Source organism: Branchiostoma lanceolatum, chromosome 8 (genome assembly GCF_035083965.1).
Source record: "Branchiostoma lanceolatum isolate klBraLanc5 chromosome 8, klBraLanc5.hap2, whole genome shotgun sequence".
In the NCBI taxonomy this organism is placed as follows: domain Eukaryota; kingdom Metazoa; phylum Chordata; class Leptocardii; order Amphioxiformes; family Branchiostomatidae; genus Branchiostoma; species Branchiostoma lanceolatum.
Genome location: NC_089729.1, coordinates 15726119 through 15747145, shown reverse-complemented (window position 1 = coordinate 15747145; position 21027 = coordinate 15726119). Strand labels below are relative to the sequence as shown.

The following is a 21027-nucleotide window of genomic DNA, read 5'->3' as shown; positions in this document are numbered from 1 at the left end:
GTCATCCAGGTCTATCTGTCGTGACACGTATAGCGTTCCAGACTCTACTATCCTACAGTACAGCAGTGAAAATTGACATATATCGTGGCAGTACCAAGAGGTCATGTGGCACTACATGAACAAAATTTGCCAACAATAAAGGCTTAGACATCGCGTCTATAAACTATGGTACACGCATGTGTGTACACTATGTGGACGATTTTGTGGAAAATATATCATGTGTAACTTCAGGTCAACTACAAGAACGTTTGTTTTCGTCACGTCCTTTATTTGTTCATCACTTTTGCAACAGTAGCATAAATACAAATGTAACATCCATTCATTCATTCGTCACATCTTTATTATACCGTACAGCATGCACTCAATGCATCCAGAAACAAAAAGGCTATGAGACATAAACAAATGAGTCAACAAGACAATCTACACCATTTTATCAACTTTAATGGCAGACAGAGACACGGACGGTACACCTATCCTGACAGTCCTAACCGTCACACCCACTTCTCCGGACTGTCACGTCCTCCATGGGTGACGTCATTGGCCGAACTATCCGCCATATAGTGTCATATCCGTCCTTCTCTTAACCATGTAAGGCGTTACTCCTTGTTGACAGGAAAGGAAAACGTTTGTACTTTCAAAGTAAATGTCAATGACATCACAAACAAAATATATATTATTGTTTACATTAAATTTGTTTAGACTGCTGGCATATGAAACAGCAGAAGTTTTTTGGCAATAGGTTAATGTGTCATTTCTTCTTTTTTTGCATATTTTTTTCTTATCGTTTTTTCTTCTCCATTTCAGTATTCAACCGCTGGAATATTTCAATAATTTTCTCTGACATCAAAACAACAACACTGATAAAGCACATAGATCACACGTGTGATGCTTTTTAAAGCACCAACAGAAAAATGGCGCCGAAAAAGATGGCGGCCAGTCCAGCAGTCAGCTTCCCAGCAGTGTTCCTCAGGTCGTCGGCGCTGAACGTGTTGCAGTCAGCAGCACCGTCACAGCACTTTTCGTAACTTGTCCCACCTCCTGCGGCTTGTGAGAAGACACTGTTGTCGTTGTCGGTGGTGCAGGCTAAATTATTGCAACTCCGCTCGAAGCTCACAGGATCGCCATTTGCATCATCCTGAAGCACGACCTGTGTGCAAATCAGTGAAAGCATAACGATGAAGCGAAATGTGTAAACCATTAATTGATAACATGTGAAATGTAATTTTGATGATACCAAAGAGGTTCAATGTATGCCTACTTGATAAAAATGATTCTGATCTAAGATGATAAAACACTTACGATGCAGACTCCATTGGGACATGCGGAACCAGACCCAGTCGGCGCACTGAAGCATGGATCTGCAGAATTGCTTACGTTTGCAGTGCAGGCATGACAGGTTGCCGCCTATGGAAAGTACATACAAATAAATTAGACGTCAGTAATGTGACACTGAGTTCACGTCCGCCAATTTTGAGCTTATTAGAAAACCAGATGACGTAAGCGAGTTAATGGGATAAAGTAAGTGGACAAAACCGGCACAATAGGTTATGATGATAACATGTCATTTGCATGTAATAGGAGGGTAAATGAAAAGAAACAAACGCCAAATAATAGTTTTCGTTGACATATGTCAGTGAGAACTACAAAAAGAGGTTGATTAACGTTTGTCATATCTTTGGCAACTTTTAAGTATTAAAATACATGAAAATGAAAGCATCTCCCGCGGACCCATATTACGTCCCATTGTCTTTATTGCTTAACTAGCTGAATCGTTCATTCATTTGTTCCGTTTGCATAATCCTTAGCTAATTAGTTAATTAGGGTAAGTGTTACCCCTATATTTCATTAAGCGTATCAAAATAGAATACAGTGTATAAAGAACACTATCGGTAGTTAGAGTCATCGCAAAGTAACATACAGATCCCGCTGGTGTAGCACCAGGAGGAAGAGTACCGCTGCCAGTAGAGTTTCCTGTGTGAAATGAATGGGCCTGGTATTATCACAGTGACTGTTACAAACAATTCATCACACAGTGAAGGACAGTAAGTTCAGGCCCAATGCGTTTTACAGTTTTTGAGGCGATTTTAAGCGTTTTGTCGGGCTTTCAATTTTGTCCCGTTTTCTTTATGTCAACAAAACAGAAAGCCGGACAAAACGCCTAAAATCACGTCAAAAACCAACCGGAGCCTAACCTTTGCTTGGATCGATCTATCGTTGTCGATAGACGATGGTCCAAAGTGAGTACTATTATCAACGAGCATTCTGTTTGACTAAATAAGCGATCTCGAAAAGAGCAATGGGAATTAAACTACATAGTCAAATGCAACGTGGCTTATAGCTTAAACACTATCATGTCACACAGAGTATAGAACATAACGGTATGATCTGACCATGTTTTCAGTGAAACAATAACAGTTATTGCCATATGATCATTGAATCGGATCTGAAAGTCAGTTACAATGACCTGTTCTCAGTAGCGAGTATCAGTACCGAAAATCGTTGAAATCATTTTTCCATAGAGATTATTGAGACGCTATTTCAGATTTCCTACCTTGGCCTTCAACCAGATAGCCGTGCAGAAGGAGACTGACAACGGCCAACACCACAAAGTGCCTCATTTTCTGTAAAAGGCACAAAAAACGGGTGGTAATCACACGGATATCACAATGTATGATCGTAGAAATCAATTATTATGGATCGTATTCAAAAGTGTATGTCGCAGCGATAACTCCCGTCTTCAGCTAGCGAAGCGCTTTTGAAATAGTATTTTAAAGGACGAATGGGTATTGTTCACTGTGTACGTGTTAATGCAGGAAAAATCAATTTTGCCACAACCTCTTGATGATTACATCATTTTACGTGCTAACGTACAATCTTTTGATGGAAGGACGTGTTTTCAACCAAACAAGACAAAGAATCTTTAAGTTGTACTCGATCGAAAGTCGAGCTTTTCAAACTAATTCTCCGGTACACACCATCATCACAAACTTTGTTTTATATTCTCAGCACGCAGTTTCACATATGCTTTGCAATGCACAAGTTGACAAATAACAATCATACACATCCGACTGTAACTATGAAGTGAATTTGAAAGAAAAAAAAATTAACCAAACCATATGTGAAGAGCTTTTGACGCGGATCAAATTTGATCGCTCAATGAATATAATGCTCCTCGAAATTGTTTGCCAACGCGGTAATCTCTAAATAAGTCTAACGGTACCTGCATATGATATACGAGCTAGCCCTTTGAATGTATTGTGGCGACTATGCTGCGGTAATACTCTTATATAGATTTATCTGCCCCATACTGGCAGGACCATTTAAACACCGCCCGTCACACTACTATCAACGGTCTGCTTACAATGGATATAAATGGGATTATCATTGTCGAACCGTTTCAATGGGCCTCAAAAGCAGCAGAAGTATTTGTTGGTTTTGGGCTCCGTGGATACGGCCAACCGGCGGGTAACGTAGTAATGATGGGAGACCACAGTGTGTTGGAACGGTCAGAATTGAATGGTGAGAGAATGTGTTTTACTCGTTGCCAATGGATACACCAATACAGTTCGAATTCCCTCTTTCATTTAATGAAAAGAGTAACAACGTCGCGTTGCTATGACCTTGCTAGGGGCGACGATGTTGTACGTGTGAGCATAGCACACGCCGACGAGCCAGGAGACGAGCTTTGGCCGTATTTGTTAGCACCAGAAGATCGCCCGATTCTAAAATCGACGGAGGGTCGCGCGTATTCTATTTTTGGCCTCAAAGATACCCTATCATATTTAACAGGGCTAGGGGGACTTGCGAACATCGGCAGATCTCTTTAAAAATGTGCGATGGTCGAGAGAAAAACGGCTGATTATTGCCGAAAATGTCACTTAGAGCTCTTGGTCTGAATGATTTTCGGGCTGTCTTACAGGGGTTTAAAGCTAAGGGAGCATATTTTGAAACTGACGATTGACATTTCAAGATCAATGACATGTTCTCAGAAATTTTCATTTCGACTTTCCGTTCTTCGTGATTTTAGCGTCATATCTAGATAACCAACCGCGCACTTCCCTCTAATCATCGGAATATTTGCGCGTACCGTAAGAAGTACATGCACTGGTAAGCTGCCCTGAAAATTATGATTCATGATTTAATTTTCGATAATGATATTGATAAAGATTGTGACACTAGATCACAATGTCATATATCTTGCTGTCTTTCGATCCACAAACATTTTGGGATCGTTCCGAGACGTCGACCTCCCTTCCTATTGCCATTTCTGTTTAAAAGCCAGTGACGGTACTGGGCCGATGACATTACAAACTTTACTCTTACAAAAGTACATTTAAAGAACTATACTACTACATGTACATACCGTGCCGAGTGAGAAAAAAACAACAACTAGTGGATAGTACAGAGTCATTATGCGCTGGAAGATATACAGAATACATAACAGGAAGGGAAAAATCAGTATATGAAAGTATATATATAGAAATATAGTATCATCAAACAAATGCAGTTCTGCTTACAGAAATATGATTTTTTATGGTCAATCTGTATTTCAAATTCACAACATGTGGTAAACTTTTTTCTGTACTAATATTTGGAAAGATACGAATGTTCATAATTATGAGCAAATAAACATAAAAGTAACACGTACCTGTTTTTTTGTGTGTTCTCTGTTCTTGAACTCGAAACGTTGCTCCGAAGCAACGGCTTGTAACAACTGTGACTTTATGGTGGCAACACTTCCCTAAATTCAAGAGTTTCCGGACCATGCCATTATATCAACAGGGGGATCTTTCTCTAAGCGCAGATCAGAAAAAAGAAGTACATCGTTGTTCCGTCTGCCATAGGAGAAACTTTGGTACATTTTGTATACTAGTCCTATTAGACGTTTGACTAAACGTTAGTTGGTCGACTACAATATGTTGTAGATATGATACTTACTATATGATATGATCTATAAATTGAATGCACCCCAAAACTCAGGATGAAACTTTCCATTCTTTTGTCACAGTGGACAAGGCCTTTAAAGGGAATAATTGCGTAATGGGGCCATTAAAGAGTTTTTGAGATTACCAGATCACGATACAAGTCATCATTCTAAAGCATTGACTTTATCACAAACATGATCCTTACAGTTTGGCAACGGATTACAGTACTCTCACAATCTGCTGGGCAATCTTGTAGTTAAGACAAAAACGTTATGTTCTAATATTTAATGTTTGATAAAACCCCTAGCAGCCCACAAACAGTTGACCATGTGTCGCGTAATTAGAACGCGTGGCAGATAAATGAGACCATAATTAGTGGGTCGTTACAAACAGTCGCACAAACCACACAAAACACACGCAAACATGCGACCGTTGCTACACTGTGTACAGCGATGTCGGCATAATCACACATTCAATTATAAATACCATGTTTCCAAGACTGTATAACTTTGCAGGGGGCCAAACCAAACAAAACATGCACAAACATGCGACCGTTGCTACATGTATAACGGCGTCGACATGACCTTATAACCACGCGTTTAATTAGATTAGACAATGGTCACACTTTGTAGGGGACCAAACCACAAAGAACACGCACAAATATGTGACCGTTGCTACATGTATAACGGCGTCGACATGACCTTAACCACGCGTTTAATTAGATTAGACAATGGTCAGACTTTGCAGGGGACCAAACCACACAGAACACGCACAAACATGCAACTGTTGTGTGTAACTGCATATACATGTATAATGACCTTGGCATAACTATGCGATTGATTAGATTACAGAAAATTTAAGGTATAACTTTGCAGGGGACCAAACCACACAGAACACACACAAACATGCGACCGTTGCTACATGTATAACGATGTCGACATAGCCACGCGTTTAATTAGATTAGACAATCTTAAAACTATATAACTTTGCAATGGACGTGAAGGCAAACAGATTGAAAAGTCCAACATTAGAAACTCGTACCCAATTTTACGCACAATGACTTTGGAATGATTACCGGAGCCTTTGGCAACGTTGTTAGACATTTGTACAATGTCAAGTTGGGAGCTTTACATACTTTGGGATGAAAGCCGTTAAGACATTTTGTTGACCAAGCAAATATTGAATGAGGCTTTCGTTTCCAAAGATACTTAAAGAAATATTATAATAAGGATGAGTGTGTAAGAATAAGCACACACCATGGGAAAATGTTTACAGAGAGACTGTCAAGCAACGACTTGACAAAATGCGTCTGAAACGAAATAGCATCTAATTTTAGGTAGAACACATGCAATAACGTTTACAGTGTTTTTAGTAGGATTATCAGTTTATTGTCTAAGATTCACAAGAAAGCGTCTAACTGTTCTTATACTTATATACTGTTAAACCTGTATTCCATTCTGTTTTAAAGTAGTGCGCGTACAGAGAGAGGAGGGGAGAGAGAGAACCAGAGAGAGAGTGTCACTGTGCAAGAAAGAAAGGAGAGAGATTCTAACGCCAGGTTCACATATAACGTTAGGCCTAAGAAAAATGTAGTGTTTCCGTTTGCCCGAACGACCTTAGCGAAAACCTGCCGACTCTAGCATTTTTGGGGGGTCGGCCGCTGGCATAGCATTAAGGAAAGGGAATTTCCGATCTGACACCTAAGTGATGGAATTAAAAACAGACTTTCTGCAGTGTCCTAAACTCTGTTAACAGACGAGAGCTGGTGAGAATGTGTAGAAAACATTGTATATATTTGTTCGTGTACAATGCATATTTGTATTAATTACAATATGATGTTGAATGAAAATACAGTATCAATGATGCATTTCAGTTTTACATTGCTAGAATGTATTTGTTGAATAATTTCGGCTGTAATCTAATTTTTTTAAAGAAGAATCCCTGTCTATCGACCATAAGTTTTTCAGTACTGAAATTGGAAACACAACATTTCTTTAATAGGCCTTAGCGATGCTGATACACATTTCCAAACATCATTGCGTAGAGGGAGGTGGCGTTAAACATAAGCACACCAGAGTTGCTTGGGATACAGCCTATGTTTGCGTTGGTGCGATTCTGCGGCCAACAGGCACCAGCGGCGGAGGAATGTCAACTAATCTCTGACCTATACTTCGACACGTTGTGATTTTACAGATATTACTGTATGTTTTGCACACATAATGTGCATGCAGTTGGGTTGTTTGGAGACTGTTTGTATGTCTTTCAGGCAAAGGGTGACGTTTTGGGTACCATTATCTTGTACACATTCAGCTAGATACGAAAAAGGGAATTAAAACAACGCAAATATCGCTAGATTTCTAACTTCGAACCGCAAGATTTTCTGGCACATCTTTTATCGCAGCGGACGTTGAAAGTATAGCGATAGATCTCAAATGTCGGAATACATCTGATCAATATTGTACTTAAGTTATTCACATGAAAAATACAGATGCATAATGTATAATATTGTCTGGTACTTTGTACTTGGTATATTGGTTTGGATACCGCCTTTTGATATTTCATATGCATGTTGTGGACATGCTATGGACGTGCTTTTTAAACGGTAGATAGCTCTTGGGAGAAGAGTTAGTTGTGTAGGATTGTGCGCCCTGGCGACTTTGGTTGAAACCGCAGGGGCCAAATCTTTCAGACTTTCAAAGAGAATAACTCAAGAAGGGGCTGACGGATCGTCCGACGATATTTGGTATGCAGGTAGCTGAAGTGATGATTTACATAATCATATGCTAATTATGTAAATTAGAAACTAATTGGGAGGTGGGCTCAAGCTCATATGGTTATGCTACGGTCACATGTGTACCGGTGGACTGCCGGACACGGGAAGGGTACCTATCGGTATTCTTACGACTAGCTCACGGCGGCTATTTGTTACCGAGACCCGGGTTCATTCAACTCCTTGTTAGAAACTTCCAGGGCCCCGGCCGTGCCCAAAAATAGCCACAGGGTACCCCAAGAAACCAGTAAGGGTTAATGCCCGAAAGCAAAAAAAAAAAAAAAAACAGCCAGTGAACTGCCTGGTAGGGCCCCTTTTTTCAATATTTTGACCGTTAGCGTAACCAGGCTACTCGATCTCGAGTACCCCACCATTTCTGGAAAGTTTCATTGTGAAGTTCAGGGGCTGTCTGTGATGGTATGAGTTATCCCATACATCGAAGATTGGTAACCAAGACGGTCGAACAAAATTACTGTAGTTGTGAGGTCGTAAAACTCAATTGCAACTTCGAAACGTTTGCTGTGGTTTAGGTCAAGAGGCGGATGGCGCCCTTCGTACCTTGACAGCCCTTTGCCCTGAAGTTTGCATTCAATAACAAGTCTTTTATTTGCCCTCGGGCTAAATATAATAATGTACATACAATAGTCAAATAGAGAAACGCCACGAAATCGATAACTTTGGAATGCCAAATGTCAACGCCTCGTCGTATCAATTGTAACCAGAATTCTTCTGCTTCGGTGGGCCTTATCATTCGTAACGTTTGCTGGATTCGAAAATCGTGCTACCTTGCGTTCTTCATCGAAAGGTAAGTATCTTGGTATTGTCTCCGTGTTGTTCAGATGCGAACTTTGTAAGTCCAAACTTTGATAAGAAGTTAACATCTGAGTTAAATCCAACGCTACACACAGCTTCGATTCGAGGTACCTTTCACTGCACTTATGTAATAATAAAGAAACAAGGAGTAGGCGATTAGCCGATGATAATGCCTAGTCATTTAGGGGATTTTCATATTTGTGATATATATGTCAGTTAGGTTGAGGTTATATCTTCAAGTTGTGCAGCTAAGGGAATGTGTAAACGAAGTGCACTTTAAAACTTTCTTGTTTTTTCGTTCTTTTCATTCAAGGCTGGTGTGAAGACATCTCCCTACCACCATGTGTACAAAGTGTTCAGGAACAAAGCTAAAGCACGGCCTCTGGCTTATCCTGACAAATGTCTTTAGATTTGGGGTCTACATCGCGGACGTGGTGACGGACATCATGTTGGCGGCGGAGTACTACCGCAGCGGCGACTACTACTGGTTCGGCCTGACCCTGGGGTTCGCGCTGGTGCCGCAGTTCTTCATGAACATGACCATGTGGTACCTGGAGGGGCGGGACCCTCGCACCTTCATCCTCTACTTCCTCCAGATCGGCGTGGCTCTGGAGTATCTCCAAGTCGTTTCAGTGGGGGGCTGCTGTTGTCGTTACGACCCTTCAGAAATCCGTGAAGACAGGGATAGAGACGAAAGGTATCAGGACCCGTTGTTGCGCACGGTTCACCACGTCCTCCCCCTCGTACACCTGATCGGCACCCTCCTGGAGTCCGTCCCACAAATCTGCCTTCAGCTTCACGTTCTCATAGTGACGGGCGAACTCGAGCGTCGGGAGATACAGACATTGAAGTACGTGTCAATATTGATATCTCTAGCATCGGCGGTAAAGACTGTGTGGGATTGGGAGATGCACTACCTGCACCGTCACAAGAAATGGCTGCAGCTGCTGTACGGATTTATGTTTGCGTTCTGGAAAGTCATGGAGCTGTGTTGCCGGATCGTGGCCTTCAGCACGTTCTCTTCACTGTACACCTACTGGATATTCGTCGTGGTGGGCGTCCACTGGTGAGTAAATATTTCAGGGATTTTCAATGTAGCCCTTGGTCCATTTCATAATTGTAAGATCTATATATCATTTCTGGTTTTGCCCAAGTCCGTGACACACACTAACGTACACACGCTCACTCACTCACTCACTCACTCACTCACTCACTCACTCACTCACTCACTCACTCACTCACTCACTCACTCACTCACTCACTCACTCACTCACCCACTCACTCTCACTCACTCACTCACTCACTCACTCACTCACCCTCACTCACTCACTCACTCACTCACTCACTCTCACTCTCACTCACTCACTCGCTCGCTCCCTTACACGCGCGTGCAAATACACAAAGACAGGGAGGGAGAGAGAGAGAGAGAGAGAAAGAGAGAGCTAATTGAATACATGTACATGCTGTACTCATTGGTATACAATATGAATGTATGTTTTCGTCTAGGCTGGTGATGGCGATAGCAGAGATCGCGATGTGCCATTACTTCAGTCTGTTCGGCACGGACAGTGGCTGGGTTGATAATTACGATGACATCTTGTTCCTGAGCGGCACATGCGTGCAGATCTGCTTCAACCTATTCACGGTCTCGCCTGTTGACATCTTCGCTTGGACAACCTTTGGTTCAAGATCACTTTCTCCGGTCCAGCCGCTTGTAAACGGTACCCTTACCTTTGTAGAGAACTATGTAATGGTCCTGGTGTGGTATGTTCACAAGAAAGTTAGCGCCTGGTATGACTTATATGCACTCCTTGCGGTTTTGACTGGAACTGCAGCCTTGTTGATTGTAAAGCCGCTGTACCTTGTGATTTACGCTCGAGGACCCTCGCGTCATGCTATTGATGCTGCAGAAGCACGTATTCGAAAACCTGAGCGAGAACGTCAGTCTACTGTAGAGAATGAAATGTCAACAGGTGAAAATGTGGTCTGACGTGAAACAAGGAAAAGCTCTAGCTTGAAATATATATGTGCGTGGTGAATGTATGAAATATGATGACCATGTGATACATTATACATCTGTCAACCGTCTTATTTACATAGTACTCACTAGATCTTATCTATGATATACACAGGGCGCAGGTTTGAAAAAGACGTCCTCGCGTAGTGGCATAAATTTTGCTATAGGCTGTAAATGTTGAAAATGTTGAATTATACAAACACAATCCTTTTGTACCTAGGACCAGACTCTGCATTTATGTTAAGATTCAAATACCCTAACATTCTTCTGACGTTCCCCGTTTTCTACAGCTAAACGTTGGATGGGATGGTTGTTAGAAAATGTAGCAAAGTTAGCCAAGTCAGAACAAGGTCACAATCTTCCTATCCGAAACATACTAGTATCAATTGTGCAAATGAAGGTCTCGCTTGTATAATCAATGCAAAATATGTACATATCATTCCGTCGTGGTAAATGATGGAAATTTCCTTTACATCATAGATACTGAGGAAATGCTACAGTAACCTTATGTGCTAAGATAAGAATTTCATACTTTGAACAATTTGTGCTATCAACTTGTTTTGGTAGAGAAGGAAGGAAAACTGATATACTTCATACAAATGAGGACATTAGTTGCATTATCAGTTATAAACATTTATGATAACGTCACTAGAAAAGACTAACATAATATGGTGAATCTGTTTGGTTGTGAAACCCTAGTTGTAAATCAATTCCTTTTATCGTATATGTTCAAGCTAGATGACAGCAGCTTGCGTACTACTTTATCATTAGGACTACATTGTCACCAAATCATCAGATACATTGATTGTCAGTAGTAGCTTGTATCACTCCGCGATATAGACTATGAAGACAGAGGATCGAATAAACGTTTGGAGTGAGCTCTCTAGGGTGGCTCTACTGCGTTATTTACTGGTCATAAATCTCCGTCACAAATCAAGTATTTAGCTCGGTGGACGTGTCGGTGTGCTCCAAATGACCAAGTACGGTCGAAGTCCCGTCGATTACGCGGTTATCGGGCACCAGCGGCGGAGAAATGTCAACTAATTTCTGACCTATGCCTCGACACGTTGTGATTCTACAGATATAACTGTATGTTTTGCGTGCATAATGTACAAGCAACTGGGGGTGTTTCGACTGTTTGCATGTCTTTTAGACAAACGTTAACGTTTTCGATGTCATTAGCTTGAGCATTACCCACAAGGTATGAAAAAAAAAGGAATCAAAACAACGCAACTACCGCTAGATTACTCATGACAAACCGCAAGATTTTCTGGCACGTCTATTATGGCAATAACGTTTAACGTATAGCGACAGTGCTCAAATGTCGGAATACATCTATATCAGATCTGTATACATTGTGCTAAAGTTCATTACATGACAAATACGTATATACAGATGCAGTAACGATCCTCTGGGGCCACCAATTCCAGGTAGAGGCAAATACATAGTCTTTGAAAAGCCACTGTGTCTATTAACTTTGTTGCATTGTATATATTATATTGTGTTACATTGTATTGTGTTGTGTTGTATTGTATTGTATTCTACATAATACTGAACTGTGTACATAAAGCAAACAAACGGTATTTACATAGTTAAAAGATCGTTGAAAAGATATCTACCATATACAAATATTTTACAATTTGAGAATACTTAAACTTAAAAAATCACATTTTTCCTTTTATAGTTAGGGCAAGGTTATCATAGGCATTTTTCGTTTCGCTTGGAGCAACGTCAATCTTCTTAGAACTCTTCATCTCCTTGGAGGAAATCTTCTTGCAAAGAATGGCGAAAAGATCCGCGAAGATCTCTAATATTTCCATGGCCGAGAGGAGGGACATGCCGACCCACAAACCCAGCTGGCCACCCAGGTCACCCAGTAAACTTTCCTCCTGGGGAATTAAGTGAAAAGACAGGGTTAAAGTCAACCCACAAACTCAGTTGGTAACCCAGGTCACCCAGTAAACTCTCCTCCTGGGGGATTGAAAATACAGGGTTAACGTCAACCCACAAACTAAGTTGGTAACCCAGGTCACCCAGTAAAGTCTCCTCCTGGGGAATAGAATAGAAAAGACAGCGTTGATGTCAATTGTATGTGGGGATATAGACCGACCCACAATTTGCAAACCCAGCTAACCACCCAGGTCACCCAGTAAACACCCCAACTGAGGAATTGCGAAGACAAGGTAAACATCAACAATTGTATGTTGGATGTAGTCCGACCCACAAACCCAGTTGGTAACCCAGGTCACCCAGTAACCTTTCCTCCCGGGGAAGTGAAAATACAGGGTTAATGTCAACTGTTTGTATGTTGGATGTAGCCCAACCCACAAACCTAGTTGGTAACCCAGGTCACCCAGTCAACTCTCCTTCTGGGTGAAGAGAAAAGACAGGGTCAATGCCCAGTTGGTAACCCAGGTCACCTAGTAAACTCTCCTCCTGGAAAATTGAGACAAAAACAGGGTTAATGTCATCTGTTTGTGGGGATATGGTCCAACCCACAAACCCAGTTGATAGCCCAGGTCACCCAGTAAATTCTCCTCATGGGGAATTGAAAACACATAGACCCAGTCGACAACCCAGGTTGCCCAGGTTGCCCAGGATGACCCGAAAGACCCTGCTCTAATAAAAGAAACCAGAAGTCATAATGCAACCTTTATAACATCTTACCTCATATCCGGGGGATTCACTGATCTTTTCGTAGTTCAGGGCTTCATAGTAGATGTTCAGTTTCAAAAGATTTCTCCTGTAACGGAAATTATAATTTGATGTAAGCTTCGCACATTTGTAATTTGTTTCTCAATCGTTTTGTAAATGGTCATTTTTCTTGACACATTTCCTTGTTTTGTCTTTACTTTGGATACTTAATGTTTTGGCAGACGATGTTTTTTTAAGGAGAATCCACATTTGCCCTTGTTCGAAATGGCTGCCTGTTTACAAAGGTTATCAAGCCAAGACTTGTTGTTATGGTACACATCATATACTACTTACTTGAACCGATCCGTGTCCCCCAAAATGGCCGTGCCAGGACGACGTCCTTTTTTGGTCTGAAGCTTGGTAAGTACGTTGGTCTAAAATGACAGGGATTTCATAGTTATATCGTATACAACTCAGGTAGGGATGACCAAATGAGATACAAGTTGTATGCAAAATGAATGTACATGTAGCTTCCTCTGGTGCTGTTGGTGTATAGAACTTTTATCATCGTCAACATCATCATTATCAGCTACATCATCATCGTCGTCGTCGTCGTCATCATCATTAGCTGCATCATCATCATCATCATCTACATCATCGTCGTCATCATCATCAGCTGCATCATCGTCATCATCATCAGCTACATCATCATCATCATCATCATTATCATCAGTTACATCATTGTCATCATCATCACCATAAGCAGCTACATTATCATCTTCATGAACTACATCATCGTAAGCATTATCATCTTCATGAGCTACATCATCATCATCATCAGCTACACCATGAGCATTATCATCACCTAATCATTTGGTGTACTATACATATCATTGTGAATCAAATTCTTAACGTTATTCATACATGAATGATATACTTACTAAGTAGGAGTCAGCAGGCCACTCTGACAGCCCGATCGCCTTCCCGTACACCTTGTCCCTGTGTAAAGAAACAATAACAACTGGCAGCATCCTGTCTATGTTCGATTCATGATCTGAAAGTCATGTTTGTGTAGTTATTATGCTTTTTATATGCTAACTTACATCAATCATTCATAAAAACATTGTTCTGGCGGTAAAACGTGTTCATGATAATGCAGTGCACGGTAGGAAAAGTTTTTCTCTTGACGTAAACATAATTCAGATGTTTTAAATTCAATCCATGACATCATGATTCTTAAGTCTGTTGATGATCGATTGAAAGTTCGACCACTTACGAGCAGCTTGCTGGACATGTACACGCCAGCACGCCTGTCACGATTTCCCGCCTCACTCTGTTTTTACAGTCCACTAGAACAACAAAACATTCAATTCACGTGGCTGCAATGTGACTGTTTGACATCATAGACAAGTGAAGTGATGTTGTTGTTGTTCAGCACCAAGGACAGACACAGTAGTGTGAATGTTATAGTCAGAGACACGTGATTAGATTATGCCTGACGGTCAAAAACTATCATTATCACCGGTATAAATGTATGGTACGATTGACTTACACTCTAATATATGGAAATCTGGTGTTACGCGTTATATTACACCATGTGTGAAAAGAACAACATGTATATGACTGACCAGATGTGGTGGTACTGTCGCAAAAGGTCGTGTTGACCGGTGCCCTCAGACTAGGGTCTGCGCAGCCGCACACACTGACCATGTGCCCCTGGTGGCACGTGACAAGGCAGTTCTGTGAGCGAAATGGTCAATATGTTCAGAAACGATTAGCTCACGGCGTCTATTTGTTACCGGGTCCCGCGTTGACTTTAAGTCCGGGTTGAAATGATTCTGTGTCCCGGCCTGGTCCAAAAATAGCCTGGCAGTCGCAGGGTACCCCATGGGGACACTTAGGGGTCACGCTCGAAAGTGCCAAAAATCTACCCGTGAACTACCCAGCCTTACGATACTTACCGTTTGGGTGTAAGTCCCAGGGTACAGAAGCTCGTATCCACCTCCATTTGTACAGTCACCATACCGTCCCCCAAGGCGAGTGATAGACGTCTGCAAAGTATGAAAATAGTTGGGACTTCCTACTGTGGGACTTCCTACTGTGCAAGATGAGATTATTATTAGAGTGTACTATAATCAATGATTTGAAAATGATCGGAGTAAGTATTAATGTCTATCATCGTTTGGCTATACTTTATATCAAGGTTAACTGTAGATTTGAAGTACTCACCAGTCTGAGTCCGGCCGAGGTCAGAAAACCCGGGGCTGCGTCAAACCCTTCGAACTCCGGGAAGGGCCACCTAGCGGGGGAGTGTACAACTACACGCACACCTGCCTTCTCTGTCAGAGAGGGGATGTACTCCTCCTGCTCTATGTACAGGATGAGGGAAAGGCCTGAAATGACATGAAACAGGTGTAACTACGAACTTCAAGTATTAAAAGCAAACGTGGTGGACTACCCGAGCCAACTTTGCCACAAACGAAAATAAACTATTCTAACGACAGTAAGTAGATACGGTGTTCTTAACTAAAACATTGGGGAGTAGTGGCCTGCGCTTCTGGTACTTGCCACATCTGGCTCAAAATATTTGGATCAGAAGGCCCGGGTTCAAGCCCCAGTTTAGGACACTCCTGGACAAGAGGCGCATTGAGTCATACCAAAGACTTTATAAAAATGGTACATACTTCTGAAACAGTATGGAAGTTAAACACACTCCACTGACAGTGGACTAGCCCCCTGCTGCAGTGATTGCACCACAGTGTGGCCCAGGGCTATGAAACGGGGATGGGCACCGCCCTATACATCAATTATGGTGTGGGGGATTTTAACTTAACTTTTAACTAACTAAAACATTATCATCTCCCAAGGTTTGCTATGTGTTCTCTCTTGTTCAGACATAAAGACATATCCGACCAGATTATAGACCTTTCAACTGCCTAAAAGATGAATGGACTTAGTAAGCCTCTGTAATAATAATTGATATCGTCCTTTGTACGTTTTCTTGAAATAAATGTTGTAGAGATTTAATTTCTTTCACTAAAGAAAAAAAGAAGACTTGTGGTTGTTAACTAAGTGGCGACCACTGCTGAGTAATTGAATTGAAGGGTAAAATGGGCCACCACCAATTGTGTTTATCTGGGACATTGACCTCCCTTGCCTTCCCCATCGTACTTTGCATAATTGAATCAGCCTTACGTTTACCTTTGCCAATGAGGTTAGGTTTCTACTGACGTCTTTTGGATGTGCAGTTTGTCAAAAAAATGAGAATATTTTTGAGCGAACGTTCATTCAACTTGTTAAGAAGTTAACGTTGAACAAATCTTATTAAGATTTGGATTCGAAATTTGAACGCAGATTTCTTAAAGGATTCATCATGGTAAGACAAGGCCAACTTCCCTTGGTACAAAGATGCAATGTGCGTAAAGATAAGGGTTTGAATAAGCGTCCCAAATACCGTTTAAAGGTCCGGCACTTGTGGCACTCTGTGGCGCCGTGTTGCCGCTGGCCTTATTGAAGGTGAAGCAATTTCCATACGTGCTGTCCGTAAAGATGGAGAAATTCCTGAAATCATAACCCAAAAACGCATTATTTGATAATCATGATATATATGCATCATTGTCAAGATAAATTTAGAGAACGGCTAATAATATGTACTTCCACTAGTAGTTTTTGATGAAACAAATTGCTTTACAAAAGTGCACATGACACATCTGACTTCACGTAAAGTCATGTGACATTGCAAGACAAGGGCGCTGATTGGTCCACAAGCTTACTTCGGTGAGCATGCCCTCCCATCGAACTGGCATTCTTGAATGAAGTCACGTGCTTGATGACCAATGGCCTGTCGAGTAGAGCTGTTCAAATTGGCAATGAGTCCCATGAAGGTATTGGCTGTCTTAAAATCCTCATGGTGATCGTCATAGTCATAGTCGTAATCATCGTCATCTTCCTGGAAAGGGGACAAAATTTCCTTGATTTTAGATGAACTGGTAACTGGCGGAAGTTTGTATCGCCTCCCGTCCTTGTATACGTACACCTTAATTAGCTATTTCAGGTAGTTCTCTAACCAGCGAGAACTCTGGGCACAGTAGTAACTTCGGGTACAGTGACTATTCTTGTTACACGTGCCCCCAACAGTTATTTCGGGACATGTGTATATTACTTAGAGAAGGTATTTGATATGAATTAGTCATAACCTAGCGCCGACTTGATCTCGAAAATGGATAACCGTTTTATGATCGCATGGCAAACGTCTGTAAGTATCCATAAACGAAGCAGATACACTGCAGGGGGATAAAGTTTGGATGAAAAAAATACATTTTTAAGATTTATAATTTCCAAATTCACAGGAGGTGCCGTCATAAGGAATGAAGAAAACATGTATTTTTAGCGTCTTCTTAAATCATTACTAGCGCCCTCCTGAATCATTTCTAGCGTCTTCTTGAACCATTTCTAGCGTCTTCTTGAATCATTTCTAGCGTCTTCTTGAATCATTTCTAGCGCCTTCTTTGATCGATGATGACGTGGTTACACGGTGTGCTGCCACCGTCATGGAAAATTAAGTTTTCCTTTTTCTTTCAATAGGACTAATCGGATGTAAAAAGACGACATTAAAGTGCTTCTCACACCTATCTAGTGTACGTAGGAACACATCATTTGCATACAGAGACGCTGAAGTTACTCTAGATCTGTGTCCCTCAACCATTCTTAAAACATATCATGAAAACATTGCGTAAAACTTGACCTGTTGACGAAAATACCGGATAAGGGGGTTGATTTTGGAAGCCCCCTGTATAGTCAGAAATCACCGTTGTGCGTGAACAGTTAACGTTGTTACTTAAACGTCACAAAGCACGACTTAAGTTAAAGAAATGGCAACAGTCTGTGACTTGAAACGTTTTGGGTGGTTAACACTGTAAAGGTTTTGTGACTAACATAAGCCTATGTTCAGTCGGTAAGGACAGGACATATTACAGGTGTTGTCAAGTATTAAATCAGACCCCAAAAAGATGTCAACGTATTTGGACTAAATGACTAGTCACAAAACATACAGCCTGCAAGAACTATACAATTTCAATTTAATTTCAATTTATTCTATTTTACCAGCAGGGTCCATCTCAGATCCGCGGATCTGCTTTTCAGATGACCCTGGGCTCAAACATTAAAAAATACAATCATGGAAAAAAAACACAGGTATATACAGATATACAGATAACGTTACATGTACATACATATATTACAGTATTCCAACTTATCCCAATCAGTTTAGTTACAGTTCCGCTACAGTCTATTTCTAAACGCTGACGTTGTTGCAATGTGCCGTTGGTCCGCAGTGAGTTTGTTCCACAGTAGTGGCCCTTGATACTGCAGGCTCCCCTTGAAGGTTTCCGTGTTTGCCTTAGGAGTGCCAGTCCAGTATGTGAGGGTCGTAGATATAGAGCTGCTTCGTGGCAGTGCGTGTCCGAACTCTGAGCACTGGGGGTGATAGCCATTTAAACATTTTAGTCATGTAGGCTGGTGCATTGTGGCGAACTGCCTTCTGTACAGCTACTAGTACGTTCACTTTCACCCTTTGAGCCAGTGGTACCATACCAGCCTCTGCTTGCAGGGTTTTAGTAAGTACACGGTCTTGGAGTGTCCGCCCTGTGATAACCCTGGCTGCCCGATTTAGCAGTCTAGTCAATTGTAGTGACTTTGACTTGTTACAATGAAAAAGCGATGGTAACCAGGCAGTAGCACAATAATCCAGGTGTGACTACAACAGGGTCCGACACATGACTTGCAGGATCTCCCTAGTGACAAAGGGTTTAGCCCGACTTACGGCACTAAGGCCAGCAAGGAGTTTTTTTATGATCCGCTCGGTGTGAGCGGCCCATTTTAGAGAAGAGTCAATGGTGACACCTAGGCAGGTAAATACGTTTACATGCTCAAAAGAGTTAAACCCATCAGTTACAGTGATGTTCTTTCCTGCGTGGCGCAGTTTCTGGGGTGATCCGAAAATCATGGATTTCGTTTTGTCAGTTTCAACACAGTTTTAGATGTATCATACGTTGAGATTCACAGTGATAATACACTGGCTATGCGCGTCTGTTCTTAACTTCGCTATAAAGAAATCCAACCTTTCCAACGCCTTTAATTTATACTTTGGCGATAGCTTTTATGATAAATGTTTATATATAGAACTTCAGACAATGCAAGGATTATATGTGACAAGCTCTTAAATGCAATTCAGAGAAACGGTCTCAAAGCTGATATCGAGTGGTACATATTTGTATACCTGCAACTTTATCTGCACTTTTATCTACACAGTCAAACCTGGCCAGGCAACCACCTGGCAAAGGCAACCACCTCCAGTCACAAACAACATTAAGATAGTTCCGTCTATTTTTACATACTATTAGTTTCCCCAACCCTGTACTGAAAAACTAACTGTCCTCATCAGCCATTTTCCTCTGTCCATTGGGTGGTTGCTGAATCCAGGTTTAACTGTATATCCGTTATCCTTGTTATTTTTGCATGCTATTTTTGTGTGAGCTCTTAAACGTTAAAACATTCCCTTACCGAGTCGTAGTCGGGCGTCGTCGCCTCTGTCGTTACTGTAGTCGTCGGACTCGGCACTGTAGTAGTCTTTGCTTGTTGTAACGGTCTACCTTGTGCTTTGCCCTGATTGCCCTGTGAAGTTTTGGCAGGTTTTGGTATAAAACCAGCGTTCTGGAAACCTTCATGCCCGAGTCGTAGAAGCTTGGAGAACCGAAGGGGGTTGGCGTTACAGATCGTAACAGCGGGGAACTCAAGCTCAGACCACTGGATCTTGATGTCCGTAGTGACGGGGTAGTCTATGTACTTATTCACGAGGTCGTAGGCTTGGCAGCAGAAGTAACTGAAGGAAGCGAGGAACAGGCACGTCCAGAACAGTCGCCGGGGTACCGACTTGGTGGTGACGGCGCGAGGAATGCCGTGCGCCGAGGTGGTTTCTCCATACTGTCGAAGAGTTCCGAGTATAGTTGCGGTCTTCTCTTCCATCTTGCGATCGGGTCTTGCCTAATGGAAGAAAGCGCCGAGAAAGCGCCACGTTCCTTCAAGCAGTCAGTAACTAACCACTTTACGTCCTTTGCAACAGTCTTAAGGAACGCACTTAGCGGAATTAAGCTGTTTTCGCGTGCAAAGCTGTCTCAACATTAAGCGGCAACCGGACACCTCAGGGGACAGTGCGCCTACGCTGACGTATAATTGCATTAACTTTACCTCCTAGCAACATAATGTTGTTTACATCCGACCTAGAAATTACATCTCCGTATTATCTGAACTTTTACGGACCTTCGATTATTGAATCTCTAGAATTTATAAACATAATGGATTTGGTAGACCAGTGCTAATTCTAGTGACGTCATTCTTAACTGTACCAGGTTCGGCAAGGCTCCGCTTGTTTCAGAAATGCATTTAAAAGCATGTTTTTGTTTGGCCGCTTTTCGGCTAAAAGGAAGCTAATAGCTGATACATGTACAATGACACGAAACGTAGGTTGACGCAAAGGCGGATGGAGTTGATACATACTAATGGTTTGAGTCTTTCACCGTTAATTTGATAAAGATATTAAATAGCTTTTGAGTTGACACAAATATGAGGGTCACTCAAAAAGGTTGCGACATGAACCAAAAAGAGAGGAATTACTCAAACAACTATAAAGCCATCTATCAATATTCTCTAAACTCAAATCATTGTGGTAATTTCCTTGCAAATGACACCGTTTCGGACATTAGTACAGCCAGGAATCTAGACAGTCTATATTGTCGTTAGGCCGGGCGTAACAGGCCATGTGATGGCCCATCCGTGGCGCGTCAAACTACTACCGGGTTCCAAAGATACCA

The 21027-nt window shown here is 41.7% G+C and overlaps 3 protein-coding genes across 3 annotated transcripts; 1 reads left to right on the top strand and 2 right to left on the bottom strand.

Annotated features, from left to right (window-relative positions):
* Window positions 1-421: 421 nt before the first annotated feature.
* Window positions 422-4779, bottom strand: LOC136440691 (uncharacterized). The gene is made up of 5 exons (XM_066436792.1): window positions 4649-4779; window positions 2552-2621; window positions 1919-1971; window positions 1300-1404; window positions 422-1147 (listed from the first exon to the last, which is right to left on the bottom strand). The coding sequence occupies exons 2-5, from the start codon at window positions 2616-2618 to the stop codon at window positions 893-895; spliced, it is 480 nt and encodes a 159-aa protein (XP_066292889.1). The 5' UTR covers window positions 2619-2621; window positions 4649-4779; the 3' UTR covers window positions 422-892.
* A 4070-nt stretch (window positions 4780-8849) lies between these two features.
* LOC136439510 (XK-related protein 6-like) lies at window positions 8850-10819 on the top strand. The gene is made up of 3 exons (XM_066434928.1): window positions 8850-9574; window positions 10015-10272; window positions 10816-10819. The coding sequence occupies exons 1-3, from the start codon at window positions 8850-8852 to the stop codon at window positions 10817-10819; spliced, it is 987 nt and encodes a 328-aa protein (XP_066291025.1).
* A 392-nt stretch (window positions 10820-11211) lies between these two features.
* LOC136440516 (amiloride-sensitive sodium channel subunit alpha-like) lies at window positions 11212-20340 on the bottom strand. Its single transcript, XM_066436566.1, has 11 exons — window positions 19721-20340; window positions 16933-17108; window positions 16614-16720; window positions 15389-15552; window positions 15121-15210; window positions 14788-14899; window positions 14436-14508; window positions 14101-14158; window positions 13514-13593; window positions 13193-13268; window positions 11212-12414 (listed from the first exon to the last, which is right to left on the bottom strand). Exons 1-11 carry the CDS (start codon window positions 20180-20182, stop codon window positions 12190-12192), a joined length of 1623 nt encoding a protein of 540 aa, XP_066292663.1. The 5' UTR covers window positions 20183-20340; the 3' UTR covers window positions 11212-12189.
* Between the last annotated feature and the right edge of the window lie 687 nt (window positions 20341-21027).

Coding starts and splice junctions, on each gene's coding strand:
- LOC136440691 (XM_066436792.1), bottom strand. CDS start 2,618: ATGAGGCACTTTGTGGTGTTGGCCGTTGTCAGTCTCCTTCTGCACGGC. Junction 1,972..2,551: donor CTATCTGGTTGAAGGCCAAG/GTAGGAAATCTG, acceptor CATTTCACACAG/GAAACTCTACTGGCAGCGGT. Junction 1,405..1,918: donor GTGCTACACCAGCGGGATCT/GTATGTTACTTT, acceptor TACTTTCCATAG/GCGGCAACCTGTCATGCCTG.
- LOC136439510 (XM_066434928.1), top strand. CDS start 8,850: ATGTGTACAAAGTGTTCAGGAACAAAGCTAAAGCACGGCCTCTGGCTT. Junction 9,575..10,014: donor GTCGTGGTGGGCGTCCACTG/GTGAGTAAATAT, acceptor GTTTTCGTCTAG/GCTGGTGATGGCGATAGCAG.
- LOC136440516 (XM_066436566.1), bottom strand. CDS start 20,182: ATGGAAGAGAAGACCGCAACTATACTCGGAACTCTTCGACAGTATGGA. Junction 15,553..16,613: donor AAGTGCCGGACCTTTAAACG/GTATTTGGGACG, acceptor ATGTCATTTCAG/GCCTTTCCCTCATCCTGTAC. Junction 14,900..15,120: donor CTGGGACTTACACCCAAACG/GTAAGTATCGTA, acceptor TTTCGCTCACAG/AACTGCCTTGTCACGTGCCA.